This window comes from Pogona vitticeps, chromosome 1 (assembly GCF_051106095.1).
Source record: "Pogona vitticeps strain Pit_001003342236 chromosome 1, PviZW2.1, whole genome shotgun sequence".
NCBI lineage: Eukaryota > Metazoa > Chordata > Lepidosauria > Squamata > Agamidae > Pogona > Pogona vitticeps.
In genome coordinates, this window is record NC_135783.1 from 5,083,443 (window position 1) to 5,097,562 (window position 14,120).

At 43.5% G+C, this 14,120-nt stretch overlaps 1 protein-coding gene across 11 annotated transcripts in view; it reads left to right on the forward strand.

Moving 5' to 3' along the window:
- The window catches only part of MSRA (methionine sulfoxide reductase A), a 227,717-nt gene that overhangs the window by 35,322 nt on the left and 178,275 nt on the right, over positions 1-14,120 (forward strand). The window contains exon 1 of one of the 11 annotated variants that reach the window (XM_072986582.2): positions 3,674-3,782. The exons of 7 other annotated variants lie outside the window; for them this stretch is intronic. In XM_072986582.2, the coding sequence (XP_072842683.2) occupies positions 3,704-3,782 (79 nt within the window). In that variant the 5' untranslated portion in view covers positions 3,674-3,703. Of the gene's footprint in view, positions 1-3,673; positions 3,783-3,897; positions 3,990-4,096; positions 14,038-14,120 lie in introns of those variants that run through there. 3 more of the 11 variants (XM_072986588.2, XM_072986610.2, XM_072986636.2) reach the window with 3 other exon arrangements.

Genomic DNA, 14,120 nt, shown 5'->3' on the forward strand with positions numbered 1-14,120 from the left:
CTTTTGTTTGCGTTCCCTCGTAATTATAGGAAGCAAAGTAGGCAGGATCTCTGCGTTTTTGAATAACTATTGTTTCACCATAGACATCTGTACTGAGGGTCTGAATACTTCTCCCTGCACCTTTTCTGTGGCAAGAGGGTAGTTAAATTAGCTTTCCTTCATGATAATTAACCTTTGTTTTTTGTACTTTGCAATGAATGCTGATTTTTAAGGTTTTGGTAAGGAAATAGTAGAAAATTAATTATCCAATAATATTTATCAATGTTTTCCTTATGCCTTGGGACAATTTAGATTTTGACAATATGGTTACAGGACCTCACCTTTTTAATATTGTACTTAAAAAAAGGAATGTACCTGAAATGTAGCTCTGACAACTTAGTTGTGCACCCACTAAATTGGCAGGTTTCTCAGCAGAACTTCGTAGCCCAGTCTACCATGCACAGGCAAAAATAATGGATAAGTCTCTTTCTAATTTCACATTTGAAATTCACATTTGAGCACTTGGAGTTGTTTTTCACACTTAGCCTTTTTTCAGCTGTGGTTTGTTTCTGTTGTCATTGAAGAGACTCATGTTGAGGCCTTGTGATTGGGCCAACAGCGGAGAGGCTGGTTGACCATCATCTTACCCACTTTCTTCCCGCAGCCATCGACAGATCTTGAGCGGTCCCTCCATCTCATGGATGTGAGGAGAACCATAGCATTTTATGTAAAGAGAATGGCTCCTTTCCACAAGTCTAAGAGACTCTTGGTTCCATGCATCCCCCACATTGTGGTTGTTTAGTCGTTTAGTCGTGTCCGACTCTTTGTGACCCCATGGACCAGAGCACGCCAGGCCCTCCTGTCTTCCACTGCCTCCTTGAGTTTGGTCAAATTCATGTTGGTTGCTTAGATGACACTGTCCAACCATCTTATCCTCTGTCGTCCCCTTCTCCTCTTGCCTTCACACTTTCCCAACATCAGGGTCTTTTCCAGGGAGTCTTCTTTTCGATTATGCTTTTGCATGTTTTTGCGTTGGTAGAAACCTATCCAATCTGATGAAAATAGTGCTCACTGGAAGGACAGATCCTGAAGCTGAGGCTCCAATACTTTGACCATCTCATGAGAAGAGAAGACTCCCTGGAAAAGACCCTGATGTTGGGAAAGTGCGAAGGCAAGTGGAGAAGGGAAGAACAGAGGACAAGATGGTTGAACAGTGTCATCGAAGCAACCAACATGAATTTGACACGACTCTGGAAGGCAGTGGAAGAGAGGAAGGCCTGGCATGCTGTGGTCCATGGCTTTCTCCTGGACTCGATATTGTTGAACATCTTTATAAAAGACTTGGATGAAGAAATACAGTAGAGGAAATGCTTATCGGATTTGTAGATTGCATCAAATTGGGGCAGCAGCTGATACTGTGGAAACTAACAAAATGAGTTTCATCAAGGAGAAACGTAGAATTCTGCGTTTTGTCATGAAGCAAATATAAAATGGGTAGATGGCTTGGCAGTTGTATATGGGAAAGTAGATTAAAGGTTTCAGTAGATCACAAGTGAAATATGGACAAGAGGAAGGAAGGAAGGAAGCAAGGAAGCAAGGAAGCAAGGAAGCAAGGAAGAAGCAAGCAAGCAAGCAAGCAAGCAAGCAAGGAAGCAAGCAAGCAAGCAAGCAAGCAAGCAAGCAAGCAATCAATTCTGGATGGCATCAACAGGAACCGAGTGTCCAAATTAAGGAATGTAACAGCACTAGTCCATTCTGCTGTGGTCAGACCATAGCTTTAGCCTCAAGAAGAAATGGTTGAGAAGTGGTCTTTGAAGCCTGTCATGCAGAAGCTGGTGCAAGTCTGTTTTCTGTGACTCCATAATTATAGAATCTAGACCAAAGAATTCATTATCATTATGTGGGAGATTTCAACTAAACATTATGAAGAACTTCCTGGTGGTAAGAACTGTGTGACAGTGGAATGGACTATCTCAGAGGGCAGTGGTCTCTCCTTCGTTAGAGGTTTTTAAATAGAGATTGGTTGCCCATCTGGTAGGATGTTTTAGCTTTGGATTTTCTGCTCTGCCAAGAGGTTGGGCTAGATAATTATTGGGATCTATTCATACTCTGTAATAATAATTATTTAATATGTGCCGTCAAAAAGACTCCAACTTACAGTAACCCTTTCCAGAGTTTACTATGTGTAGAGATCTCCGAAATGATTTACCATTCTCTTTTTTGGGGGGTTGACCTGGGACTGTGCAGGTTGCCCAAGGCTACACAGTCTGGCTTTTTTCCTTGGAAGCATTTCGGAGAATCAAACTCCAAAACTACAGTTCTATTATTCTAACTCACAAGCAGTTTGTGAACTAAGATGGATTACGCTATAATAGGTTGTGCTAGTAAATCAATGATTATGCTAAGATAAGATGGTAGATAACATTTTCTGTGATTTTCGGGAAGGATTTGATGCTCACAACTGAATCCATAGATGTTGGTGATACCTTTAACTTACCTTCAGGTCTGGGAACACATTTACGTATTGTTCATGTTGCAGCTACACTGTGCAAGTATTTTATATCCAAGGTGCATGCATGGAATGGGATGAATAACCTTCCGATATACGCTGTCTGTGAATGGCTAGATAGGTAGGTGTGTAAATGAGGTATTGATGATGGGAAAACTCCATCACAGTTCAGCAAAGGATACATGCAATGGGAAGATTCTGACATTTCACATTGCTTAATGGCAGTACAGTATGTTACATCTGAATGCACCTTCATTTTGATGTTAGGAAGAGAGTGGCCTGTTTGGAAGCACTTTGTGTTGTGATATGTCTTGGTGGAGCTAAGTTTGTCAGAGAATCGTATGATACCATTACCATGATTGCCATAATAATTATGATGATGAAAGAAGCTCTAATTTTTCAGGAAATTTTTAAAGAGATATGAGCCAAAATCTTGTTGAGTAGTCACACCAGTGCAACGCAAATCGTGCAGCTTTTCAAGGTGAATTGCCTCAAGTTAAGAAATTACCGTAGACAGATGTTATCTGTTCCATATTGAGTTGTCTAAATCAGCGTGCAACGGGTAATGCCTATGGTGGCTTCTTTATCTGAATCAATTCATCTGTTTGCATTTTAGCAGCTTAACTATTAAAGGAGGTTTTAGCCATCTTTTAATCTGTAAAGCTACAGTCGGTTCCTGAGCCCCAGTGTAATTAGAAGCCCTCATCTTCTCCTGGTTTACAATATAAATATTATCATCCAACCAACCAGCCGGGTTGAAATACAGTGTACATGTGTTGTTGATAAAAGTTTTTGTCTTGCATTGGATTAGAACTATACTATGGGATGTTTATATATTATTTCTTGCTGAGGGCCTTTGGCTTTGGCTGAACTAACAACCTAAATGCATTGCTGTTTCTTTGAAGTGAGAGACACAGACACACGCTTTCCTGAAAAACAAAAACAAACAAAAAACAAAACAAAACAAAAGACGGCAAGTTTCAGAGACACCTTAAATTTAGTAATTCATAGACTAGGCTAAAGAATGCTTCATCCTATCTTTTGGGTGAAACAAACAACTGCCTGCCGTCAGGAACAAGCTGTCTGTTTTAATTTAGCCAATCCCACCTTCATTCAGGTTGCACCTTACAGTTTTCTGCATGTCTTTTTAGAAAGGCAGTTCTCAGATATTTGAATTGCTAATTTAGCATTTTGTTTTGAGAGGGAGAGAGAAGTATGCTGCAAGCATCTGAAGTAGTACGTGCTAGACTTTTAAGCGTCAGCGCGGCAGAAAATCCAAATGATTTCCGAAAAGGTAACATTTCATGGAATAATTTCTTTGATACAGCAAAGCCGTCTGTTGCATAATTTCTGCCTTGTTGCTATGGGAACCCATTTGAGTATTGCAGTGTTGGCTAATCAGAATTTGCAGTTGTACCATTTTCATCACAAGGCCCTGCGTCCTTTTATGATTGAATCATGGCTTGCGTTGACAGTGGCATAGATCAACCATTATTGCAAGGTAGGAACTGGCCCCTCGTTGTTAAGTAGAGTTTCACTTTTGCAGGGAAATCAAAGGGTGCTCTTTGCCCCCTTTATTATTTTTATCCTTGAAGAATGTTGGCATGAACAACAACAGACCCCTGGTATATCATCACTTCAGAGGAGCATAATTTAAAGGGACAACATGCACTCCTTAATATCTGTGAGGAGCATCTTCACCCAGAACATTCACAAGAGTAGGCAAGGCATGGTGACTCTGCCACCACCTTCAGGTTGTCTTGTGTAGAACGATCGGCGTGTTCTGCCTTTTCCAGCAGGGCATGCATTCAGGGGGACGTAAGGAAGAAGTTCCTTGGAAACCCAATATGGTTAGTATAGTTGAAACGTTGCTTAGCTACCCATTTCAGTCCCCCGTCCCTGGATGTTTGGGAAACATGAAATATATTCAGAATTGGGACTTTCTAAAGCAGCTAGCTGGTTATTTAAAGCAGCTTTTAAAGCTTTAGCAGCATAATGAGGCAAGGGGTTGTGACCTTGGGACCAGGGCATGCCCTTGGAAGCCAAGGATGCTTCCTTGACTTTGGTCTTGAGCGTGGTACCTGCAGGTGCCATTACCTATGCAGAGATTTACCTGACTGTTCTTGGGGCTAGTTAACGGAAGATAATGGGTATTGGGTCCCAGTTTCCCTGTATTTATTCCCCTAAACATTATCTGCTCAAATCTTCCTACTATTTGCATTGTCTGGCAGACTCAGAAAAGAAAAAAGAATGGTCAGTTCATATCTGTCTCCTTGCTCTCTGTTCTGGTATGTCCAATTAGATTTTTTTTCTATCAGAGAAGAGGAGAAAAAAGTGGGTGTTTCTGGCCCAGAGAATAAAAACCAGTACTGATTTCAGCAAGCAGATGTGTTTGCTTCCAAGAGAGGAGGCAGTAAACGAGCAGCTGTGCCTTTATGGAAGAAGGAGAGGGACATGGTAGAGTGGGGAGAAATAATGGAAGAAAAAAAAAATCAGGGGAGAAGCACAACTGTAGAAAGGCCAGGGTCTGAGAAAGGGATGAAGTTGGGAGGAAGGGATTTGAAAAGGCAAAGAGTCGGGAGCAGAAACGTAGGAGCTTGTGACTCTTGGCTTAATGATCCTGGATAAGAAAAGGTGCAAAAGGGGGTGGTGGGGCTGTTGTTCCTATGTGCTGTCAAGTCACCTCCAACCCATGGGAACTGTAGTGACTGCAGTATGGGTGAGGGTTGTATGTATACATTGTTTATAATGCTGGTATGTTGGTGTTTGTATCACTGTATGCAGCTTGAGGACGACAAAGGATGAGATGGTTGCCATCGAAGCGACCAACGTGAATTTGACCCAACTCCGGGAGGTGGTGGAAGATAGGAGGGCCTGGTGTGTGTTCTGGTCCATGGGGTCACAAAGAGTCGGACACGACTTAACGACTAAAGAACAACATGCAGCTTGAGTTTGCATGCTTGGGAAAAGTGCTGACATGATTGACAGATGGGTGTTGGAACACTTGTGTGTGATGCTAGTCATTGATTGGCTGGTAAGAATGAATATGGATGAGAAATGAGAGGAGGGGCAGTTTTGGAACAGTAAGTTTGAGAGTCTGTGGAGAGAGAGTTGGGTCTTTGTGCTTCGTGTGCTGTGTGTATGATCAGGGAAGAAATATTAAGTTGAAAGTAATTTTTGCTCCAGTTGTTATATCCATTAGCTTACTCTTTTCTTTTCCCTTCCTGCTTGTTATTCCAAAATGAACCCCTTTTGTTTTATTCAGAAAGAACATTCCTCATCATATTTTTTTTAAAAAAATTAGTTTCAATAAATTTTCTTAGCTGTCTGTCAAGGTATTTACACCCACATGCTGGAACGCTAGACTGGAGTTTAAGCAATAGTTACATCAAGGAGATTCTTTTTTTACTCAACATCAAAGTATGAATTAAACCCAAGGGTTTTAATTCAAGGAAAGCCGGCAGGGTCAAGGTGGCACTGGGTGGAAGGCAGAAGGAACAGAGGCCATCCCAAATGCTGGGAAATGTTTCAGAGTGATTGTCTTTGGCAAAACACTGGAACCAATCGAACAAGTGAATAGATGGCCGGATAGGTTGTGGTTGCTGAGAGTGTGGCGGATAAATAGGACGTGTGAATTTCATTGAAGTGCTGCAGTCAGTAGGGTCGTTTGCCTGGTTTGTCCCAACAACCCAATGAACGACTGACCTCCAGAATCCCCCCTATCATCAACAGCCCCCCCAGCTCTTGCAAACTCGAGACCATGTTTTCCTTTATTGATTGAAACCAACTCATAGTCAGTCTTCCTTTTTTCCTGCTGTCTTCAACCTTCCTCAGCATTATTGTCTTTTCCAGCAGTTTTCCCACAATGTCCCCAAAGTATAACAGTTTGAGTTTTGCCATCTTTTGCTTCCAGAGAAAGTTCAGGCTTGATTTGATCTAGGACCCACTTGTTCACCTTTCTGGCTGTTCAGGGTCTACAAAAAGCTCTTCTCCAGCACCATTATTTCAAACAAATTTATTTTAAGATGGAAGAAAAATTCCATTCCTTCTTAGAGATAATTCAGCATGTCCGTGGATTTATGCTTATTTCAAGTATCAAAGAGTCTCTCAATTGAGGTTGGGGGAAGCGAGCCATTAGGCTTAGAGTCTTCTTTTTGTGGGTGTGTTCTTTTGTTTATTGCACTTTTCAGATCAAGGGAAACAGACAGACATCAAAACAGAATTTCTCCCATTTGTTGGTAAGCAGGGGCTCCATTTGTCTTGGATGGATGAAATGATTTGGAGGGGGTGGCAATGATTAATTGAAGGCGAGGTACTTCTAAGCTTCCCTGTTAGCTTTTCATAGAAGCTAGGGGACCCATTTTATGGAATCTCTGACCTGTTTTGCAGATCTTGAAGACATTCAAGAGCAGCAAGAACACTCCCCAGCATAGCACAGGATTCCTAAAAAAATAGCCACCCCACACTTATCTTAGTCCCAGGCTCGGGAACTCAACAGCTTGCAAAAGTCTGAGAGGCTCTGATGTGAAGTGGTGCCGACTTTCTTTGTATGACGGCACATTCTTACCAGAAGGAAATATATGGTTGCCACTGGTTACCTGGTGACTTAAGCGGGTAGACCTTGACTTTTAATCCAGGCATATAAACAGCCAGCCCGATCAGAATTCTGCCTCCTCTCAGTTTTTCCCCCTGCTTTACTGGAAGAACTCTTTTCAGCTGCTTTGGAGTGGTTTCTTTCTAAATAGCTCAGATGACGGGGTAGGCCACCTACAGTCCTTGGCCTAATTTTGGAAGCCCTTCTGCAAATAATCCGTTCAGACCCCTGCTGGGAGCAATCTGTCCTACCGCCTGCATCTCTCTGTTGAAGGAGGAAGAAGGAAAGACAATGGGTATGCCATAAAAACAAAGATAGGAAGAGGAAGAGGAGGTGGAATGATTGATACAAAGGTGTATGTGTGTGGAGAACCTGACCAGTGATGGTTTTGATCCTGCTTACTGCTGGCATGTGGCCCCCATTGACAGAAAACAGTTTCCTCGCCCTGATTTTCACTTTCTTTCATTGGGGCAACCTGTGCATCGTACCCAGTTTCCATTTTGCCTGCACCTTCATAGTTGATTACTTTATGAACTGCTTTGCATTTTATTTATATATTTCATTTATTTCCTGCATTTTTCTGTTGGTGTGAGCCTCCCTGTTCTCTTCAGTGTGATCTGTCTTCCAAGCTGAAACTCTGGTGCAGTAGAGAGGACAGTAAACCCTGCCTGGTGAAAGCTGTCGTCCCAGCCTGTGAACCATCTGGCTGGAATCCTCTGTTCTCCAGTGCCGTCAGCCCAACAAACTGCTTTCATATATAGATGACTGGCATGGAGCTACAGTGGACCCTCGACTTACGGAATTAATCCGTATTGGAACAGTGGCTGCAGGTCGAAAAGTCTGTAGGTCGAGTCTCCATTGACCTACAATGCACTGAAAACTGATTAATCCCATAACCGGACGTTTTTGTTCCATTTTGGTTTTTTTCTGGTCTGTAGGTCAATTCTCCGGCTGCAAGTCGAACCTAAATTTTGCGGCAAGAGAAGTCTGTAACTCGAAAAGTCTGTAAGTCGAGCCGTCTGTAAGTCGAGGGTCCACTGTATAGCAGCACACATTATAAGGAAGAAAAAAAATCTTATAATGTGTGCTGCTATCGTTCCACACTGGTCACCTTGCAAGAGAGGACATCTTCTAGAGAGGTCATGGGGAAGCTCAGCGCCAGTATGACTGCAATGAAGATAACAGAGTTCTTACTGTTTTTGGCTGGGGAATTCTGGGAGTTGTGGTCCAAAAGATCTCCTGTATGGAGAATTAGTGCAGGGAAAGCGCCCCAGACAGAGACCACAGCTGCGATACAAGATGATTCCAATTTGAAGAGACCCTTGTCCAGCAGGCCGAGGCCAAGAGGCAGTCCCTAAACCAGCCAAATCAGGGAGCTGGACAGGGGACAGATTGTGTTTGTCGTCAGTGTGGAAGGGATGGTCACTCTCGAATTGGCCTTCTCAGCCACTATAGACACTGTTCCAAGTTACCGTAGTCTCTCGAGACGGAAGGATGCCTAATGTTTAATCTTAAGTGGTGGGAGAACAATGGACAAAAAGCTGTGGTATCTTATAGACTAACAGATCTTTTAGGTGTTGCAACATTTCCTCACCATCTTTTCTCTTTTTCTAAAAATACCCCTTTCCCGTTTAATTCTGCATTTTGAAACAGACTAAGGCAGCTGCCCATTTTGGAAAATGCCAGCTCAAGGAACCCTCAGAAACCCAGTAAGCGGAAAATGACGAGGGACTGGGGAGGAGTTGCAGAGCAGGAAGATCAGGCAAAGAAAGGATCACACCTCTCCTTCCTCCTAATGCTGTCTCTCCTTACCCCACCACACCTCACACCCTTAAGATGCAGAGGTGACCCATCTCAGGAACATCTGGCTTGGCTCTAGAGAATCTGGAAACTTAGACATTATCTCAACAGACGAAGAGCAATCTGTTCAAAACAATGTCACCGAAGCTCACATTCACTTATCATTTCACATCTGACAGATGCCCAACGGTGCTTTCTCATCCTCCGGGAAGTGGGAAAGAGGAAAAATTCTTGTCATTTCTCCTCTCAGAACAACCCATCTTTGCAGGGGAAGCAACACATTTGCAAAATATACAAAATGGCAGTAATCACAGGGTTTACGTGTCTCGTCTTAAGCAATCAAGCCAGAGAGTTAAGCATAGTCAGATGCCTCTATTCCCAAACCGGCCACCTCTGATGAGCCAGCTGTGAGCTACAATTGCCACAGTCTAATTTAGGGAAAGGTTGGGGGGGGGGAAGGAGGAGGCATCTGAATCTACACAGGATTAACATAATTATTCGCAGCAGGATGCTGCAGAATTAATTTAGCCAATCAGAATTACAGCTGAGGGCCGGGCATATGCAGGGCTAAATACAGGGGGTGGGCAAATAAGCAAACAAGGAAGAGGCAGCAGCAAAAAAATTGCTACTTGCGCCTCTTCTAATGTTTTGATTATTCATCGCTCACTGGAAGTGGAAAGCAACCAAGTGAAAATGTAACTATTATACGAAGCATCTTGATTTCCTTGAAATCAGAGGAAGTGTGAATGCGCTTCGGCAAGAAGCTGAACAGCGCAGACATCATTTACAAAGACATGATGTAAACTACAAATTGGACGACCCTGAATTCTTGCATATCAGCATAGTGGGATTTTTTTTTGAAACAAACGTACCAAAGGATTTCCAAAGGTGCAGGACAAGCGCCTTCTCCAAGGCAGGGAAAAGAAGGGATCATAACTCATTTAGCAGGGCATGTGCCTTGTATGCAGAAAGTTGACCTTTCAGGATTTGGTCCTTCCACTTAAAAGAATCAGACAGGAGGCTGACTGAAACAGACCCCTCTCTGAGACCTGCTACCCATTACTATATACAACACAGGGCTAAATGGATAAATAGTCTAGCCTAATGCATGTCAGCTTGCTCCACTCCTAACAAAAACATATGCATGGATCATAGATATCTGGGCACAGAAAAAAAATTACAGAACAAGAATCCAGAAGAAACAACAGGAATAAAATACATACACACGCTGGACACCCATCTCAACAGATGAAACATTAGCCAAGGCTTTTAAAATCATTACCAAATACGACATTTATGTTGTTATCTACTGTTATTTTCCTTCCCAATTAACCCGATTCACCTTTGCAGAACAAGGCTCAAAGGTAAATTCTGTTTCTCTACATGACCACATGTTGCTCATCTGTTCTTTCCTGTAGTCACTGTTGCTGTTCACAGGACCAGGCTTCAAAAGAACTGAATACCAAACAGGGGTCTTAAATCATTACTAAGTGTGAAATGCAACCAAACACCCCTGTCTCTTTATCTTAGAGCCTTACATGCCTGTTTTATTATGTCATCTCTGCATTCTAACTCCTATGTCTGAAGAAGCTAGTCATGTTCCATGGAAGATTACATTAAAATTTAACAGTTAAGTCTTTAAGATGCCACATCTCTTTTTGCTTTTGTTTTGTTTTCTGTTTCTGCACAAAATCTGCAGAAACTAACACAGCTACAACTACGAAAAGGGACAGATTAGCCATTGGAAGATTTAATGCTAGCTGCCCCAAATGCTTCTGAAGTTGCCCATAACGGAGCAAAAATCATCTGATATAGGTACTCATTTTATAGTGGTCCTTCTCACACAGACAAAGGAAGAAAGCAAACCTCTTAGCCAAATCCTGTCTATTGGTCATGCCTCAGGGCCTTAATCTCTAGATCCATTTGAAGGATTCAAGGCGGGAAGTCTGGGTGCAAAAACTGTCCTGAGAATGATTTCCTGATTCTCCTTGCATGACTTGCCCTCAAAAAGGATTCTGCATCACGTAGCAGCAGAGTGCCACCGCACAAAGCATGTTTATAGTGACTAATTTACTGTAATTTTATTAATTTTTTTACATTAATGTATTATTTATTAGGTTCTAATAAGGTTTTATTAAAGCCCTGGGTTTAATTTAGAGCTTATTAAAATTTATTCAAGGCTGCAGTTTGCTTAGCCCAGGCGAAAGGATTCAGTCTAAGCATCCTCTAGGTTTCTTGCTTGCAAGAGGCCCCTGGGAAAATCATCTTCAGAACACTGGGAGAAAATCTGCAGCAGCCATCGATGCAACCGGCAGCTTTTTTCCCCAGACAACTCCACACATTGTGCAAACAACACAGTCAAGTTCCTCATTTGCATAAAAACATGCTGTTGTGTTGGCTAATACGTCTGTGTCTTGTGACTGGATCATCTGCGCTTCTCAGGTTGGTTGCAGACAAACAGGTGATACATCTGAGTCGGAAACTCTGGGGATTCTTGGACCTTAGATTAGGTATACTTCAGTCTTGAGAGACTATGGTAACGTGCTCTGTATGGAGGACTTGGAACAGCATCTAGTGTGGCTGAGAAGGCCAATTTGAGAGTGACCGTCCCTTCCACACTGAAGACAAATACAATCTGTCCCTTGTCCAGCTCCCTGGTTTGGCTGGTTTCGTGACTGCCTCTTTGCCTCGGCCTGATGGACGAGGATCTCTTCAAACTGGGAGAGGCCGTTATGCACTGCCTGCCTCCAGGCTGAATGCTCAGAGGTCAAGATTTCCCATCTTTTGAGGTCCATTCCTAAGGCCTTCAGATCCCGTTTGCAGATCTCCTTAGATCACAGCTGTGGTCTCCCTCTGGGGCAATTTCCCTGCACTAATTCTCCATACAGGAGGTCTTTTGGAATCCGATCATCAGCCATTCTCACGACATGCCCAAGCCAATGTAGTCATTGCTGTTTCAGTAATGTATGCATGCTAAAACTTCCAGCGCGTTCTAGAACTACTCTGTTTGGAACTTTGTCCTGCCAGGTGATGCCAAAAATCCATCGGAGGCAACACATATGGAAGGTGTTCAGCTTCCTCTCCTGCCATGCACAAAGGGTCCAGGACTCACTGCAGGACAGGAGTGTGCTCAGGACACAGGCTCTATAGACCTGGATCTTGGTCTATGCTGTCAGCTTCTTATTGAGCCATACTCTCTTTGTGAGTTTAGAGAACATGGGAGCTGCTTTGCCAATGCGTTTATCCAGCACAGCATTTAGGGAGAGGGTGTCAGAGATCGTTGAGCCAAGGTACACAACGTTGGCACTGTGAGAAACAACGCTCTCTTCCAGAGTGCTCTCCCCTTTATCTTGGAAAGGTGAAGGGAATCCAGGAAAAACAAGAGGAAAAATCAAAGACACCCGAGAAGGAGGAGCTCCTGACTAGAAGGCCAGAAAAGGGGAAAGAGGAAAAGGCAGGAAAAGAAAAGGAGAGGGAAGGGAAGAGAGAGGAGGATATAAAAGAGGTGAAGGAAGAATGTGGAGGAAGTCAGAGCCAGAGGTGAGAAAAAGCAGCAGCAGGCACAGTAGAAGCTCAAAGGGGAGAAAAAATATTGGATAGGAGTGGCGGAGGATCAAAAATCCCTGGACCCATAAGTGGGAAACATTGATGATTCCCTGGGAAAAGGCAGGCAGCAGGAGGAAACGGCAGCCACCCCAATAACCCTCTTATTGGGGAGAAAGAGAACCGGAATGGACCCAGAAGATACGGGAAGAGTGTGCCTGTATAACCTGAGAGAGGGTGGAGAGGAAGACCCGGCCTTCCACCGAGAACCATCACCTGCAAGGTGGCGGGGAGTCCTAGCCACCCAGTCAACTGGGCGGGTGAGTCACTGCGCCTGTTGCATGTGCCGGAACCCGGGGACTTATGGGAAGAACTGAACAGGACTATGAAAGAGACTCTTGCTCTGGGTAGCCTGGGACAACCCATCAGCGGCGCTTGGAAGCCCTTTGCCCCTCCGTTGAGGGAGGAAGAGAAAGTGAAGAATGGGTTAACTGTCAATAAGTTACCCGTTGAATTGAAAGTAAACATTTACTGGTTTAGTAATGTGAAAGTTACTAGTAAACAAGAACTTGACTGTGGTTTGTCTGGGAAAGGAGGTTGAAAAGCCTCCCCCCGCCAAGGTGAATCCTCACAGGCACGCTAAAAGAAAATGTGTACAGTGGTGCTTCACTAGAGAGTTACCCCGCATGACAGTTTTTTCGCTAGACATTGACTTTTTGCGATCGCTATTGCGATTCGCAAAACAGTGATTCCTATGGGGGAATTTCGCTGGACAATGTTTAGTCCCTGCTTCGCAAACCAATTTTCGCTAGACAACGATTTTGAAAGCTCCTTCCGTACTCGCAAAACGGGTGTTTTCGGGACCTAAGCTTCGCAAGATAGCTATTTAAATAGCTGATCGGTGGTTCGCAAAGCGTCTTTCCTATGGCTGATCTTCGCTAGACGATGACGATTCTTCCCCATTGGAACACATTAAACAGGTTTCAATGCATTCCAATGGGAAATGCTTTTCGCTAAACGATTTCACTAAACAGTGATTTCAGTGGAACGGATTATCATCGTCTAGCTAGGCACCACTATATAGTTCTTGTAAGTAACAGCCCAGGGACACAACCGCATTACCTGCTACCTTTCTCCTCCCATGGCGATGGGACTATCATGTTTCTTGGTAGACTTTGCTGGCAGTGGTGAGCAGCGGTGGTTTGAAGCCATCCGTTCAATTTTGGGCAATGTCTTCCAAGTGTGTTCCGATGTAACTTCTGTTAGGGAGCCATTTCAAATGGAAAGAGTAGTCTCTAGTGGGTTTGGAACATAGGTGCAAGATTTACATTTCCTACACTGTTCCGGAGTAGCTTTCCATCGGGCATGCTTGAAAGTCTTGCTGGAAGTTGAAATGGTGACTGCTGTTTGGAGATTTGGAAGGGGGAAGGCTCAGGCAGATTCCTACTGTAGGTATTTATTGACAGTGCGGTTCTGCGCATGGGACCCTCACAGTTGCTGTAGGATGCTGCGCACTGACCTGAAGGATTCCCAAGCTGATTAACTAAGACCCAAGCGTGACCACAGGTCTGTGCTTTTCCAGTGTTGGCTAAGCTAGAGAGGCTCAAGAAAAGTAAGTCGGTTTCAGAACAAAATATCCAGGCAAGTTGTCATTCTTCCTGAAATGATGGAATGCAGCTGAAAAGAGAACCGCCA